This window comes from Phasianus colchicus, chromosome 16 (assembly GCF_987193195.1).
Source record: "Phasianus colchicus chromosome 16, bPhaCol1.hap1.1, whole genome shotgun sequence".
In the NCBI taxonomy this organism is placed as follows: Eukaryota; Metazoa; Chordata; class Aves; order Galliformes; family Phasianidae; genus Phasianus; species Phasianus colchicus.
This window is the reverse complement of record NC_143451.1, coordinates 9,195,657-9,212,573: the sequence shown is the minus strand read 5'-3', so window position 1 is coordinate 9,212,573 and position 16,917 is coordinate 9,195,657. Positions and strand designations below refer to the sequence as shown.

Below are 16,917 nucleotides of genomic sequence, written 5' to 3'. Positions count from 1 at the left end.
GAGGTGATGGCAACAGTGGGGACGGAATGGATCTACAGGCACAGCACGCAGCTCTTGTTCATCACAAAACGCACTGCTACCGGTGATGACTACACTGAAAAACTTTTATAGCTGAGAGTTCCCCAGCGTCTGTTGGGAAGAACATCAGACCGAAGTAACACGGTCTCAAGGCATTCCCTGAGCGAGGAGACGAACAAAGCGGCAGCCGAACGCCGCACAGCGCGGCGCCCACGAACGGCCCGGATCGGGACGCCCCGCCCGCACGGGGCTCTGAGGCCGCGCGAGGTCGGAGCTGCCGCCCGCTGCCCCCCCGCACCCCTCAAACCTCCAGCGCTTACAGCACTGCGCGCTGCCGGCTCCGTGCGGCGGCTCCAGGGCGGACGCGAAGGCCCGCCGGGAGGTCTCTCGGCTGCCCGCCTTTCGAAGAGCGCACGGGCTCCAGCGATCGGCTCAGCGATCGCCGCGGCCTCCTGCCATCGATCAGCTCGGCAGCGCCCCGCAGCAGAGCGCTGTGATGGCGCCCCCTTGCGGCCGCGGCGGACGCTGCTGTGCCGGGCGCGAGGGGCGGAGGCTTGGAGCGGGGCGGGGGCGGTGTGCGAGCCCGGCGGAACGGAGAGGAGGGGTCCGGCCACGCCCGGCAGCGGAAGAAGGGCGGGGTGACGAGGTTCGCTTCGGGTCCGGCGTCGCGGTGCCCTGCCGTGAGACTTGGCCCGGCTCCGCCTGCCCGCTATCCGTGCGGGGCTGCCGCGTGCCCTCGGCCGCTCGGCGTCCGGTGCGGGACTTGCGGAGGCGGAGCGCGGCGGGACGGAGGGAGGAGCGGCTTCGCGGGCGGTGGACGCGGATCCGAGCGGACCGGGTAGGGCGGCGGGGCGGGTCGGGTCCCTTCCCTGCGGCGGGCGGTGAGTCCGTGCGAGCGTTCGGTGCGTGCCGGTACCCGTCGGTACCCGTCCCGGGGCGGCGGTTCTGCGTTTCTGCTCTCGGCTCTGCCCGTGGCGGCGGAGTTCGAGCCGCTCGGAGGAGCCCTGTGGGTCCGCGCTGTGCGTCACTGTTGGCGTTCCTGAATCCCTCGCGGAGTTCCGTCCCGCGGGGCGTTCCGGCAGGGCGGTCACTGAGCGGCGTTCTGCGGGCACGTGTGTCGCGTTCGGGGAATTTGCCGCCGTGAAATTGCTCGGAAACGATGAACGAGCTTTTCCTGAAACGCAGATTTCGTTCTTTAACAGCTATTCCCGGTACGTGTGTATTCAGAGAGCTTAAGGCTAATTTATGATAGTCTTAAAACCGGCTGGCAGAATCGATGGACCGGGGTGAGCGGCTCCGGGAGCGGCTCAGTTCCTTTCCTGCTGGAGTTTCCCTGGCTGTGTTCCATGATGAGTTTCCGCCGTGCTCGGTTTCATGGGCGAGTTTGAGTGACGCGTGTGTAAAAGACACTACGGAACTAAACACGTGTGAAAGCTGAGCTCCCACCGACAGCCTGCGTGGATTCCCTGTTTGCCAAGGAGGGGGGAAGGGTTGGTTACCTCCCCCCACGCAGTGGCCAAGTGGTGTTTTCATTGCTGCTGCTCGGGAAGCTGGCTGGAAAAGGTGGGTTCCACTCACGGAATGGTTGAGGTTGGCCAGGACCTCTGAGTTTGTCTGGTACACCCCACTTCATCAGAGCTGCCCAGAGCAGAGTCCTAGAATGCCCAGAGCCCAGCCCTACATCCCTTTTGGAGGTCTCCAAAAGGCAGAAACTTCACAGCCTCTCTCAGTTCCTTCCCTAGAGCTTAAAATCGGATTTACTGTGCTGTAAATTACAAGGGTAGCGCTGCGTTCTGCTTCCAGTTCTGATACTGTGCCCAGTTCTGGGCTTCCCACTTGAAGAAAGGCAGGGATCTCCTGCAGAGAGGCTGTCAGAGGACCAGGGGAGGATGAGGGCCTGGAATATCTTCAGTACTGAGGGAGGGCGGGGAGACCTGGGGCTGTTCAGCCCGGGGTAGAAAAGGCTGACAGGGGATCTCATTACTGTTTATAAACACCTGAAGTGCAGGAATCAAGTCAGTGGGAGTGGACTCTTTTCAGTGGTGTGCAGCAACAGAACACGGGGCAATGGGCACAAACTGGAACACGAGAATTTGCATAGTAACACAAGGAAGAACTTCTCATCTGTCAGAGTGACAGAGCACTGGAACAGGCAGCCCAGAGAGGTGGTGGATTCTCCTCTGGAGATGTTCAGGACCCACCTGGATGTCCATCTGTGTGACCTGCTGTAGGAACTGCTTTAGCAGGGGTTGGGCTCGATGGTCTCCAGAGGTCCCTTCCAACCCCATGACTTTGTGACTCTCCTTGGCATTCCATTCAGGTGTCCGTACTCAGCACTCTCTGCAGCTTCTGCTGCTCTAAGCTGGAAGTTCCCTAAAGCTGTCTTGGTGCTTCAGGCTTTATTTTGCAGTTTTTCAAATTATAACCAAGCACTGTGTGTTAGTTTTAGGTGATAAATAATGCACTGTTTTGCCCTTTGTTTTCTTCTGTTGTCTCCATTACACCCTTTCCCCCAGATCCATCTCAGCTCCTGGGTCACTTACCTATGGGGTTAAGCCCAGCCACTGTGTGCTTTCCCTCTGAGCAGGGATTTGACCCACTGCATTCAACTTCCTACTCTGGGTTGCAGGTTGGGTTGTGAGGTTTTGTCTTTCACAGAATCACACAGAATCACAGAATCACAGAATGACCTGGGTTGGAGGGGACCTCAAGGATCATGTAGTTCCAACCCCCCTGCCTAGCAGGGCCACCAAACATACACCTTTACTAGATCAGGTTGCCCAGAGCCTCGTCCAACCTGGTCTTGAACACCTCCAAGGACGGGGCATCCACAACATCCCTGGGCAGCCTGTTCCAGGATCTAACCACCCTCCTAGTAAAAAACTTCCCCCTAACATCCAACCTAAATCTTCCCTCTTTTAACTTAAAACCATTTCCCCGTGTCCTGCTATTATCAGCCCTTATGAAGAGTTTACTCCCCTCCTGGGAGTAAGTTCCCTTCAGATATTGAAAGGCTGCAATGAGGTCGCCCCGCAACCTTCTCTTCTCCAGGCTGAACAAACCCAACTCCCTCAGCCTGTCCTCATAGGGGAGGTGCTCCAGCCCCCTGATCATCTTCGTGGCCCTCCTCTGGACCCTTTCCAAAATCTCCATGTCTTTTTTGTACTGAGGGCTCCACACCTGAACACAGTACTCCAGATGGGGCCTCACAAGAGCAGAGTAGAGAGGGACAATCACCTCCCTATCCCTGCTGACCACCCCTCTCCTGATGGAGCCCAGGATCCCATTTGCTTTCCGGGCTGCCAGAGCGCACTGCTGGCTCATGTTAAGTTTCTCATCTATCAGGACCCCTAGGTCTTTCTCTGCCGAGCTGCTCTCAAGGACAACTCCCCCCAGCCTGTACAGGTGCCTGGGGTTCTTCCGGCCCAAGTGCAAAACCTTGCACTTTGCCTTATTGAACCTCATTAGGTTCACCCGAGCCCAGCTTTCCAGCCTGTCAAGGTCCCTCTGAATGGCCTTTCCCATTGGTTGCAGTTGGACTTGATGATCTTGAAGGTCTTTTCCAACCTGAGCAATTCTATGATAAGAAAATATATTGGAACGCAGAACCCCCAGCTTAAATCAAACATCTGGAGCACACGTTTCTCACTGCATGTTGCATTTGATGGTCACATTGCATGTCCAAGAGCTGGTGTTTGGAATTATGTTTCTGTGGCTCTGCTGCTTTGTATTGGCGTGTAGAAAATATGATTTGGTTCCAAGCATTCTTTTCTTTTCACATTTTTATACAAAATCAGGTGATGAACATTGCTTTGTATTGTTGATCTCAAGCTGGCAGCAGTGATGACCTGCATATTAAACCAAGAGAAGTATGACAGGCTTTGCTTTAATAAATTTAAAATAGGGGGTGGCTCTGTCCAGTAGCAGCAAAGGTGAATTGAGCAGCTGTAGTTCGAAATGACCATCGCTGGTCTTTTGTGCACACATCACCCTTTGAGCACAAGCTTTGCAAATTACAGCTGTGGATTAAAGATGACCCTAATTTACTTAAAGGCCTACAGCCGAAATTACTGCTTTTCTACATATTAAATGAAGTCTTTTCAATCACATCTTTTTCTCCTTTTTTTTCTTTTCCTTCTCCCTCAGTACACAGGGATGATTTGATCTGCTGATCCCAGCACAGAAGTGAAGCCAACAGATGGAGCTGCTTCCAGCCCCAGTGCAAATCTTTTATAGCTTTTGGGAAAGTCACTTAAATCTCTTCCACCTTATTTCCTCTTATATACTGAGATCAGTAGGTTTGCTGTGTACTTGGTATTCTCTGTACGTGTTATGTATTTTATGAAGGTTGACCTTTTTGTGTCATTATCTGACATAAAATCTTAAGAGCTAGCAGGTGTTGAAAGGTCACTTCTGAATTTTCTCCCTTTGTGTTGGCTTTATAGTCTGTTTCATTACTATTTCATCAAAGCTGTGGATTAATTCCATTTTTATCAACATACACAGAGTGTTTTTCCTACAAGGGAAGGACTTTTTTTGCTGCCATCTGTGGATCCGTATATGCTTATGTGATACAGGATTCTTTGCCAGAGTTTTAAGGGTTTCTTATTACTTAATGATGGACTGGAAGGCAAACATCTTCTCCTGAAAAGGACAGGAGGAGGAGGAGAACAATGTCTTGTGCTGCATTCGTCTGCTCTTTATTTCTTCTTCCAAGCAGCTGCAAAACCATTTGTGTTCCCTTCCAAAATGTTATTGCTGTACTCAGTCACATTTTCTGTTCCCAAATGTGAAAAGATCTGCTCTTGAGTAATAGCTTTCTTGAGTATTTATGGGAAACTTACTTTTGAAGCTGGCTGTGTTTTACTGGATGAGCAGTAGTTGCTGCCGATAAGATCTCAAAACAGTTTCCATTCTGATGTTCTGTTTTCACTCAGTGTTCTTATCTCTGAACCTGTAAGAATGAAAGCTTCAGAAGCTTCTATTAAAGAGTGATCAATTATACATGTGGGAATAGAAGCACAGCACCTCTTCTGATCAGTGCTGCCACTTGGGCTATGAGCTGGTTATCCCAGGGCTGACTCGCATACCAAAGCAGTGATTCACTATACAAGTACTTGTACTGTTAAATATGTTGAAGAAATCAGTGTTTTGTTGGTATTGCCTTCCCGTATTTATTCTGGCTGACAGCAAGCAGAAAGCAGCTGCACTTTGGAATCCTCCCAGTTTTTGAGATGAGTTATTTGAGGGAATATGGCTTTGGTAGCATGCCTTGGGCTCTGTGCTCTTAGATGTATATGGCATTCACATGCGTGCTTCCGAAAGGTCGTTAAATAATATCTCAGCTAATTACTTTAAAAGGTTATGCCACTGCGGGGTTTCCTTGTGCTTTCTGCACATTTGTATTAGCTTTATTCCCCTGCAGTTCTCACAGAGCAGATTTCTGGGGGGATTGGGCATTGCAGGGATATGAATCCTAACATCTAGCAAAGCAGCAGAGAAGAGCTGTGCCCTTGCTTTAATTGGGACTGATGTAAGCTTATAACATTGTCATCTTGTTACAGAATCTCAGCACAGCTCACCGTTCTGAGCCCAGAGAGTGAAAATGATGGCAAGATTCCCTGTGCTGCATACCCTGTGGATCCTTCTCTTTTCATATGCAATGATGGAAGGTACACCTATCAATGTTCTTAAATTATTATACTTAAGTTTTCCTAACAGTGTTTTCTCATGACTAGGAATAGCTAGCAGGCAGCACTATTGATGTTAAATAGTATCTGCAATCTCAAGTGCTAGAAATATCCATGTACTAGAGTAAAGTCTTAGATCTTTTGCTTTTTTGACCTTTTCCATGTAGGCAAGAAAAAAATAGGAATTTGCAATAAGGAGAAACTGAGGTTAGGAAAGTCAGTTCTGTGCTTCCCCGTTGTCTGATCTGTTCTGAGCACTGTGTTGCAAACAGGATGCGTGGCAGTGACCCAGCAACATATGTAGAAATCTCGTAGGAATCTCTTGTTTGTTTTCATAGCTGCCACTGCTTGCCTTGTGAGCTCACCAGCAGCAGACCTGCAGAGACCTGTGGGGAAAAAAAGCACTAGTGTATGGATCTGCCACCAAGGGGCATCTGTCAGTCTGTGTTCTCCAAAGTGTGCGAAGTTGGAAGACTGAGTTGGCTGAATTTGGACAGATTTGGAGCACAGTCTGTCAGACATGGTGTGCTCTGCCCTGTGCAGGGACTTGCATGTGGTGTCGTGTGCATTCTTTGCTACACCTCTCTTGGTCTGGCAAGGTGTGTAGCTGCATTAAGTCTCAGTGCTGCCTGTTAGTTAATGGCTACTTTCTGGAGCTCACAATAGAGAGAAGTTCATGATAAAGACAACTTAGAAAGTCATGTTTTTCTAACGGTGTACCTTTATTCTTTGGAAAATTAGTCCTACGTTTTACTTTCTATAGGTTTTAAGTTGTGTCACAAAAATCTACAGGGTTTTTTGGTGTGTGTGTGCACTTGTTTTAAAAAGCCAACCAAAATAGTTAAGATAAAAAATAGCCTGTCCAAAAAAATGAGATTTCTTAGCAATTTTCTTATATGCAATGAGTTCAGACATGCTCCTAGTGCTGGGGGGGAAATCTTTCAGTTTGGATTAATGAGAAGAAAAAGGTTTTGTGAGAGTACATCTTCTATGTCATCTCATCTGGGTAGATTTGCTGTAAGTTATCAAGATTTAATTTCACAGATGTCTACCTCCCTGGTTAATGGATGTTTTAAGTTTTCATCATGACATTCCAGTTGAGGATTAAAAAAGAAATCCAGTGTTTCAGTTCCCTTTTCTAAATGTGTGAACTGAAAACAACCTCTTTACGGAATGTGGTTGCTAAAGGAGATTCTCAGAGGTGAATCTTTTTTTTAAAAAAACAAACAAACAAACAAACTTTGTACGAGAGATGAGGAAAGGGAAAAGGTCACAGGAAGAGAGTGCAGAAAATAATCCAGAGTGGAGTGCTGGGAATCCGTGAGGACCCTGAAAGGCAAGATAAAGCTGCTAATCAGCTTAATGCAGCAGGAAGAGGTTCATTTAATTCAAGTGTTCTTGAAAGTGTAATGTAATGTTTCCATATGTTAATGATAAAACTTATCTTTAAGGGGATTAGAACGTTAGTATTTCTTTCAGAAATCCATCTTAAAGTGAAAGTAAGAGAGACAGAAACAGTAAAAGTATATAGGGCAAAAAACTGTAAGCAGCAGCAGAGTAAATAGCAGTTCTTGTTTGAAATAAATGAGCAGTGTTACTATTGTAGTAGTGCAGATGCTGAGTCTTCAACTTGCTGCAGTTGGAATTATTTTTGCTTTTGTCTCATTGGTGCACGTTTGGTGCTTTTTGTTGTTTGTTTTCCTTTTTTTTTTTTTGTTTGCCTTTGAAGAACTGCAGACCATTCAAAACAAGAGAGAGCAGATGTGGTGCTGCCACGCAGCGAGGATCTGAGTGATAGCTCTCACAGATCAGTTAGAGGGCAAGATATTTATCTTATGAAAAACACTCTCTAAATACTGAACAACAATGAAACCACAAGCTGCAACCAGCAGCTCTAGGCTTATACCAGTTGATATTTCAGACAACTTCTACCATGATTATCATTACAATATGAACGATTCTTTGGCCATGTTGTACATCCTCACTTGTGTAAGTGAGCTTTATTAACATTCGAGTTCGCTCCAGTGATCCAGGACTCCTTGTTGATGAAGTTTTATGGGAGGCTGTGTAGAAAGGCAAACGAAAGTGATGCACGTTTGAAATGAGTGTGAGAGACCACAAACTGGTATTGGAAAATGATTGTTTCTTTGACTCGGTTTTTAGTGAAGTACCACAGGGTGCAGTGGTAAATCCTGCTGTGTGTGGTGTGTTGCTGCACCCCAAAGGGGAACTGACCATCATAGGTATTGCATTTGCAGATAGTGTGCAATATCAAAGCGTGCATGAGTTGTATCAGAAAACATGATATAAAGGAACCACAGAAAAGGAGAAACATGGGAGGAATAGAATGAAATTAAGGTACTTACGAAAAGATTTTGCTTTGGAGGAACAATCTGAAACAGGCATCACTGAAATAAGCCCTGCAGTAGCTGAAGGGCCTTACAGGATGTGAATTGTTGACAACTAATCTTAAATTTGCAATGTAAACGATGAGAATGGAGAGTTAGTAATGTGCTAGGCCATGTGAGCAGAAATGTTTACATTCTGTAGAGAAACCAAATCATTTATTTGTATGCCCTTGTATAATTGCTGCCAGAAGCTTTCTGTTGACACGAGTAAAGATATTCCAAGAAAAATACCAATCAAAAGGATTCTGAAAACCAACCAAAGCTACTCTAAATTTTAATGGGGGAATTCAGGGAGAGAAGAGAGATCTGCAGTGAGGAACTGCTCAAAGGAGGCAGAAGGTATGAGCTTAGGAAGCTTCAAACAATTGTAGATAAAGCACAAGTTCAGGCATACAGGCAGTGAGCTTGGTCTGACTGTTACTTGTCTGCATTTTGCCTTCTGAATTTAATTTTTAAAAAATGTTTCTGTTCAATTTATTCTTCTGATTTTCATGCACCTCATTACGTGCTGCTTCTCCCCAGTTATGGCTACAGAACACATACAGGAATTTGCATGCTTTACTGACTATGCTGAAAAGCTGATTTGTCACTGGAAGGTGCCTGCACAGCTGAACTGCTCCGAAGAGTTCCTGCTCTACTACATGAAGAAATTTTTTCCTCCCAGGTGAGTGCTTAATGAGATTTTCCTTCGTTGTCATTGGAACTTTATATATTCTATAGCCATTACCAGCTTTGATTCCATCCCTTTGCCATGGGTGCCTGGGACAAGACGTAGTCAGGGCTGTCCTCATTGTCAGGAGGAAGATGTGTTCTGCAATTAACATTATGCTCTAGTGTATGGGAACTGCTGAATCACGGACTGAACCTCTGATGGGCCACCTGAGGTGAGCAGTGAGTCAGCCCTGGGAGCACAGGTGAAGACACTTCTCCTGTGCTACTGGAAGGGGTGGAGCCTGGCTGCACCTCTCCTAGATCCCATTTAAGAGCTGACTACCACTAGGGAAGGATCTCTTTTGGAGATCGCTTCTCTTGGAGTCTTCTCAGCTGGCCCAGGACAAGGGTAAGCTTTCCATCCATTCTTCTTTAGTGTGATAACATGTTTAGCCTAACTTTCCTGTATATTTCTTAATTATAACATCCGTATATTCATTGATTACACATCTGCTCAGTAGACTACTCCTTTACAAACCTCTCTGCATTCTTGAGATGTAGTATTTGTCAAGCAGTGCTTGTAGGAGCAGTGGTGTTCTCATCAGTGTACTGAGCCTTCATTTCACGAGAAACCATGCGTGATTTACCAGGCTGTAGCATACAGTGCGACTCACTGTTCACAGACTGTTGGCTGCCTTCTGTAACAGAGGCATTGTTCTTGCCATCTCCTACAGAGGAAAACTAGTCTGAGCTTTCCTCTTCCTCTCCATGTGATTTCTCCAGAGAGACTTCTGAGTAATTTGCTTTGTACGCTGCAATAAAACTGTTCCTGACGTAGGGCGTCAGTCCGCTCCTTCAGAGGTGGAGTGTGATGAAGGCTGCTTTTAGGGCTAACTTTCCTTTCTAGATCAGTTCTTAGCTTTTCATTAGTGCAGCACCAAGGGGGTGGTTGGGGAGGATGGAGGTTTGGGAGTTGAGAGGGACTTGGGTTTGTTTTGGATTTGTTTGCACTAAACATTTCTACAGACTGAGCTTGTCTGTATCAGATTTGACTGGCTCTGCACACTGGTGAGCTTGGTTTCATGCTTTCAAGAAATAGCATGGCATGCTATGTGAACAATCATAATCTTCTGCCTGTTTTTCAGAAATGTGTGCGTCCCTGAGAACGGAGAAGAGAGTTTCATGTGCACTTGCACAATATATCCTGATTATTTTGTAGCAGGTCTCACCTATATCCTATCTCTACAGTTTAACGGCACCAATATGTGGAATTCCAGTGTTACACCAGCCCAAGTTGGTAAGAAACTGTTTATTTTGTCACCAGAATATTTAATTTCAGGCTTTGCAATCCTAGCTAACTCCTCATTAATGCCACCAGAAGAACTTTTTCTTAGTAGATGTGAAAACATGAAATTCATAATGCTGGCTTAAATGAGAAGTATGTTTGGCTAAGAAACCTGATTCTGGAGTAGATTCTTAAGGAAAGACTGCAAGAAATGGGGCAAACAAAATAGTTCTTCCTCTAGCTTTACCATCTCAGCTTCCAGCCATCCACAATTTGGGGGGCTTATGTGTGCATTTAAAGAATTTCACTTGTTGCTGTAGAATTCAAGGATGAAGAGGAAGACACTACTTCCAGTTCTTAGAACACTGAGCTCTCCCTACTGAAATTCTTTCATTTCTGTCTCTGATGATAAAAAGTTGATGACCCTACTCTTCCACAGGACAGAGCATAGGTACAGTTTCTATCTCTCTGTCAGCACCTAGGTTGTTAAAGCCAATAAGTGTTTGTAACACTGTGTAGCCTCAAACGCTCAGAAATCATTCTCATGCCTTGGGCAGACATTCATCTACAGTGATGATCTGATTTCTTTCCTACCTGATGTCAGTGCGACTCACCAGCAGGATAAGCAGGAGGCTGCATCAATTTCTGAGACACAGGTAGGCAGGACAGTCTGACTGCAGGGTGGTCAGAAGCTGTATGCCCAGCATATGGCACAGCATGTTATTGTGAGGGCACAGATTGTTACCACCTCTTCAGGTTGAAAGCTGCACTCAGTGCACCAAAAAGTAGAATCTGAAGTTTGCTCAGCCAGCCTGGGTTTTCAGTGCTTGTTGATGAATACCTTGCAGTTGTGCTGTTTTGGCCTCTGTATCCTTGCAGAGCTTAGTGAACAGGGCTGAAATGCATCAACTCTGACATTTTGGCTGCTGGTGAATGTTTTTTTTGTCTCTGCTTCTGTACTTCAACACTTCCACATTGTCATGTTCTCCTTAATTGTAGTTTTTTTTTTTAATGTACAGTTAAGCCCAGGGCTCCCAAAAATCTTGCTGTTGAGAAATCTGAAAATGGTAATTTCAATCTGAGCTGGGAGGAGAACTATGCTGCTTCATCCATGCTTTTTGGACAGCCAGTCATCTATGAAGTAAAATACTGGAGCAAGCAGCGCCCGGGAGAGGTAAGAAAAGCTGGTCTCATTTTCTATCTCTGGAGCTTAAAGGTCTAAATATCCTGAAGGACTTTAAAACTGTTTTGTGAACAATGGTGTAAGGGTCAGCAAGGATAAGCCCTATGGTGTTCCTGAGCATGCACTTCCTGTTGGTCTCATTCCAAAGTCAGTTCAAACAAGGCCTTAAAGAACTGAAACTTTCCTGACTACCACCCCAGAAAGACCAGCTGCTCACAGTAGGCAGGATGGAGACTGAAAATACAGTGCTTCTGTTACCTGACATCTGGAAGCTGGAGGCAATTTATGATAGTGTGGAGCATTTGAGGCATTTCAAGCAGCCTCCTGATCTCTGCAGCATCTTAGGGCAGGGCTTTTTCTGCCCCAGGAAGAACACGTGTGGTGGCATGTCACAGATATGACCCCTTCATGACAGCACAGTACAACAGCATGTAGCAGATAATTTGTGCAGTCATTCACTTGCTCATTTATGAAACGTCACAAATGTACAACGCAATTGGCATCTAATTAGTGCCACAAGCCCTAATCCCCATAAGAAAATGAGTGAACTCTTACTGTCTTATCTTCTTTTCAGGTTACTGTGACATCAATTAACTACCAGGCCAAAAGCTTTGAAATTACTGCAAGGTCCTTGCAGAGAGGCTATGATTACATCGCAAGTATACGGTGTAACTATACAGATTACCCAGTCTACTGGAGTGACTGGAGCGATGGAGTTGAATTTCACTATGGTAAGTATTATAACTAATCAGAGCCTGTTAAAAGCAGAGACATTTAAACTTAAAAATCATAATAAAAGTGGATATAAATGAGCAAGAGATAATTAAGTGGAAAATTAAGCAGTACTTCCACCATTAGAGGAGTGAGGCTCTAAAAATAATATTTCTTAAGAGCAGCAGAGAGGGTAAGAAGCACAGCTGCACTACAGTTCTGTTCCAGGGACTATGTGATGGGTTTGTTTCTGAGGGCTGACAAATGGCTTCACAGTACACGTGGCTATCCCAGTTCCTACATCACTGACAGTAGGTAGCTGAAGGATCTGCACTGATGTTTAGATGTGACACATGCCGTTGCCACAGGTAGCTGTTTATCTGCAAAGGCTTTATTTTGCATCCTCTAAAGTAGCATTCTTTTGGTGATGGATTTGGTATTGTCAGTATGTGTATATGCAGACATGTATGTAAATGTATCTATTCATTTAACAGATTATCAAGTGACATCTGAAGACATTCTGCACATGGCTGTTCCTATATCTTGCATCCTGATCATGGCAGTAGCTGTAACTTGTTATTTCTGTTTTACCAAGTAGGTATCATACTGTTCACGGGTTTTAGAGGCTAGCACTTTGCACAGATACCAGTATTGCTGGTGCTTAGCTGAACATTTACTAGTACAGAATTTTCCTTTGCAACTTTACCTCAAACTCTGTGAGCAAACATCTTTTAAACATCAATCTGCTGCACTCTTTCTGAAAAGATAGTTGAGTATTTTTTTTACTAATCTCACTAGAATGGGCTTATTGCAGCATTAAAATAGGCTGCAGTTATGGGTCTGTTAGCTTTGGATCCCAGTCTTTGCTGGAGTTCCAGTAACGATGGTTAAATAAGTGTATTTCTTTTTACATTTTTAGTGGCAATATGGAAGTGGGAGCCTATCTGTTTCACATGTCACTTTAAGGGCATTTGGAAGAACTTGTGACTGTGGTTGCATAGAGCAGTCATATGAAACATAAAGTTACTGCAAATATGTTTATGAAAAGCAGCTTTTGGAGATGTGCAGAACAAGCACTTCCTTCTTATGCTGTGCTCTCCTTCTTAGCAATCTGTGCTGCAGCAGCAGGAAGCATACTGATCAAGCCAAAATTCAGTTAAAGCAAACAGTTTTCATTTTTGCTTTACAGAATGAAGAAAGAATGGTGGGATCAAATCCCAAACCCTGCAAAGAGCCATTTGGTTGTAAAAAATGTCAAGGTAATGTAAGAGTTTTGCAAAATATACCTTTTTCTGATCACCAGGAATAGAATATGGAATAAGTGCTCTTGGCTGGCTAGTGTGGGAAATACTAAAAATATTTTGTGTGTCCTAAAACTTCTCTGTTTTATTAGTTTTCAGTCTTGAACTATATTGATGAAATGAAGTTCCCTTTCTACGATTCAAAGCAGAGTCATATAGAAAAGCAAATGTAAGTAAGATAAATAGGGTGAGGGGAGAACCCTCTGCTTCACAGCATGAAATATTTTTCTATTACATAAACATTGTCTTTTTTTATTTCCAAAAACAGAAGTTGCAAAAACTGTCAGGCTCAAAGTTTGTCAAGCCAGAACTTCAAGGAAAAAGATAACATCAGAAACATTGAGAAATCTTGCAGTTGCTGCAGCAAGCCTGGAGCGTGGTTTCCAAAAGGCATTCATGCAGTTTTAACCCCTGAGACTGTTCTTGTTGAAGAGTCTGTCGAAATCTGTGAACGTTTAACAGACATTGAGGCTGAGAACCAGGAAAAGACCAGCGACCAGATCACCGTATTTGAGCCTTGTGAGTGCAGTGTCAGCACGCTGAGGGAGCATGCTGAGCACAATGATGCACTGGCTGACATGTTCATGGAGCTCTTGGCAGACGAAAAAAGCATGCAAGATGATAAAGATCCAGACATCATTACGAGCGAAATCTTTCAGAAATTTGAGTCAGAAAGTCCTTCTCAAAAAAATCCAGAAGAAATTGCAGTCCAGAGTCAGCAGTCACCTGGTATTTCTCATAGAGTCTCTCCTTTTACTGAAGCCTCTCAGGATGAGTACAATTGCAGTACAACCAGCAGGAAGTCAGCACAATCAGAAGAATCCTTTGAATCTGGCTATCGGAGCTCCAGCACAAATTCTGCTTCTCTGGATGCAAGAGATAGTCCCTGTAAGCTTCAACAAAGCCTTTTGCCATGCAGTTCTGAAAGTCAGCATGACTCATCTGTGCTTATTTGGGAATCTCTAAATAAACCAGCCTTTGACAGAATAAGCAGCCTGGCATACAAGGGCCTTGGTACCCTCATATCTCCATCTGTGGAGCCCTGTGGCTCTGCATACAAGAGCTTTCATGCTGTAATGTCTCCATCTGTGGAGCCCTGTGGCTCTGCATACAAGAGCTTTCATGCTGTAATGTCTCCATCTGTGGAGCCCTGTGGCTCTGCATACAAGAGCTTGGACACCCTTGCATCTCCATCTGTGGAGCCCTGTAGCTCTGCATACAAGAGCTTTGATGCCTTAATGTCTCAGTCTGTGGCTAACAGTAGCTTGAATATGCACTTAGAAAATATGTGCTTGTTACCATCTTTAACCCAGTCTTCAGAGGCACATGTAAATGATGGAGTTCCAGCTTTCCTACCTGAGGAGGAAATTCATAAGCAGGCAGTGTATCAAAATCTTCAAAAGGAAGGCAGTGTGCTTTCTTGCCCTGCTGGATCTCTGCAGCCATCTGGTTATAAGTCTTTTGATGCTGCAGTTAAATGTAGTGGTGCACATTCTGACAGTAGCAGTGAGGTTATCTCAAAGTCACTGTACGAACCCTTAGTTCATCTTTTGTACAACAGCCCGGAAGAAACACCTCCAGATAACATAACCCATGAGCCTGATGGCCATGAGAGTTTGATTTTACAGGACTTTGATTCTGGCATTGCCCCATGTGCAGGCTCTAGTGAGAAAGTCACACGCAGTAGTAGTGATGACAGCCTTTCGATTGTCAGCTCTCATGAGCTGTTGAGTGATAACAAAGATGAAAACACCAGCAGAGACAAACAGCTGTTGCATTTCTTGGAGCTGAACTGTCAAGATTTTAATGAGGAGAGAGCTATAAAAGAAACAAAACATAATGACTTTAACTGTTGTGGTGAAGGAGTGCCAGGGGGCAGCAGTGACAGAATAAGTACTGACTTCCAGTGTGCCCCACAAAACCGTTTGAGGATGTTTGGAAACACAGAGGAAAATAAAGAGGTGGCAAACAGAAGGTGTAGCTGCTCAGCAGCAAACTTACCTGATGAATCACTGGATGGCGTTGGGTTAACCTTAAAAACTGCAGAAGAGCCCCTGGAGCTCTTGGTCTCAGACAAGTTGTCAGCTGTTCTTTGTGTGGATAACCCTCATCTTTCTGATTCTCGCACCACTCACAATGAGAGTTTTGGACTGGCACCTGCAGTTAGAAAAAGACCATCAGAACTATTAATGGAAAACAACAGGAAGAATAAGAAAAAAGTTGAACTTCTACAGGCTCTTGCCCACGAGGACAGCTGTTACATGAAGCTTGCCTAGCTATATTTGCCAGGACAACCAAACCAACCTTTGGAAATAAACTGTAAGGCAAATTGATATAGTGCTTTGTTATTCCAGTCTTGCCTACAGTGATTGCTACTACAATTCAGACATGGATTCACTGGATTGTAATGCTCATGCCTGCTGCTGGACCGGCAGCTGGTATATGAGGCAGACCCCTGGGTTCAGAAGGGGCCAGCAGCTAACGTGGAGCTACTGCACTCTCAGGGAGGCAAAGCTAGTGCTAACGTTTCTCTGGTTGTGATTGTTCTCTGAAAGTGAGCAGGAGATGCATCAAGTTGGCATTCTTATTCAGCACAGCTCCTGCGCTTGTTGCTCTGGTTCTGTATGTTGCTTGGGAAGCACGAGAGGTGATACAGATGGTGCTGATGCACCTGGAGGTGAGATAGAACCATAGAATGGTTTGGGTTGGAAGGGACCTTGAAGAGGAAATGACTGATTTGCACAGATTGCATCGCACATTCAAATATTTATTTGCTGAGGATGTCCTGTGTACGTGGCACCAGAATGTGGTATGTTTCTATATCTGCTCAATTGAGATCTGAAATAAAGATTACCATCATTTGGTCTAAAGAAATTACGTTATTGATGCTCAGTTTATTATTTTAGAAGTAAACATTTTATACTTACACTGTTGTAAATGGAATCACGTTTCTAAATTGGTTTCTCTGGAAGTTTACTGGTTTGTGGTTAGACTGTGTAAGCTCATGGATCATTCCTTGGCTGCTTCTTCTTGTCCAGTCACAATGGAAACTATGCCTGCTGCTTTTAAGCTCTGATTGGACAATTATTCCAGAAGTCATACTCATGACTCTGAATTTTTCTAGGGCATTATTATGTATTTTGATGCTGTAAATTCCACCCTAGTATGTTGGCAGCAGCACAAAATAATTAAGGACTGTTATTTTATATGCATAGAAATACATATGTACCTATTTGGAAAACCCTATTGCCGTTCATAAAGAAGGAAAGATGACAGATCTGTGGCTGCTACACAGGAACTCATTTGACACATTTTGTGTGATTTGTGTCCAGCTACTCTTCAAATTCCAGGTTGGCTCAGCAGCAGAGGTGTTTATACATCAGTCTCAGAGCAGTAAGAAGTGGTATATAAACCCAGGAAGGAGACTCAGAGTGAAGTGCCTGTATTTGTGTGTGATGATTAACACGTGGTGGAGCCAACTGAAGTGCTGATGAACATGGTAATCATTTTTTTTAATTGAAAATATGAGGATGAATTGCACTGTTAAGCTGTGGGGCACAAAAGTGAAGAGGATTTGCAGGACTCTAAGCAAACTCACTAAAATGGTGGAATGGAAACGTGCACGAAGGCCACAGTCTGCCTCCTGATTAAGCTGACTCACTTCCCTAAA

General features: G+C 44.9%; 1 protein-coding gene across 3 annotated transcripts; it reads left to right on the top strand.

Annotated features, from left to right (window-relative positions):
* The first annotated feature begins 536 nt into the window (after window positions 1–536).
* On the top strand, window positions 537–16,121 carry IL4R (interleukin 4 receptor). Of its 3 annotated transcripts, none has more exons than XM_090151210.1 (10): window positions 537–664; window positions 5,583–5,690; window positions 8,639–8,780; window positions 9,913–10,064; window positions 11,072–11,226; window positions 11,810–11,966; window positions 12,441–12,540; window positions 13,136–13,205; window positions 13,340–13,416; window positions 13,516–16,121. In XM_090151210.1, exons 2-10 carry the CDS (start codon window positions 5,624–5,626, stop codon window positions 15,521–15,523), a joined length of 2,928 nt encoding a protein of 975 aa, XP_090007336.1. In that variant the 5' UTR covers window positions 537–664; window positions 5,583–5,623; the 3' UTR covers window positions 15,524–16,121. The 3 variants fall into 3 exon arrangements, with proteins under 3 accessions (XP_090007336.1, XP_031462828.2, XP_031462830.2); XM_031606968.2 differs by lacking the exon at window positions 537–664 and adding an exon at window positions 717–856; XM_031606970.2 differs by lacking the exon at window positions 537–664 and adding an exon at window positions 1,282–1,581.
* Window positions 16,122–16,917: the final 796 nt, after the last annotated feature.

What these genes read in the sequence shown, in the direction of transcription:
- IL4R (XM_090151210.1), top strand. Translation starts at nt 5,624, where the DNA reads ATGATGGCAAGATTCCCTGTGCTGCATACCCTGTGGATCCTTCTCTTT. An exon ending in TGGTTGTAAAAAATGTCAAG is followed by an intron (nt 13,206 to 13,339) that starts GTAATGTAAGAG and finishes CTGTTTTATTAG; the next exon opens with TTTTCAGTCTTGAACTATAT. An exon ending in AGTCATATAGAAAAGCAAAT is followed by an intron (nt 13,417 to 13,515) that starts GTAAGTAAGATA and finishes TTCCAAAAACAG; the next exon opens with AAGTTGCAAAAACTGTCAGG.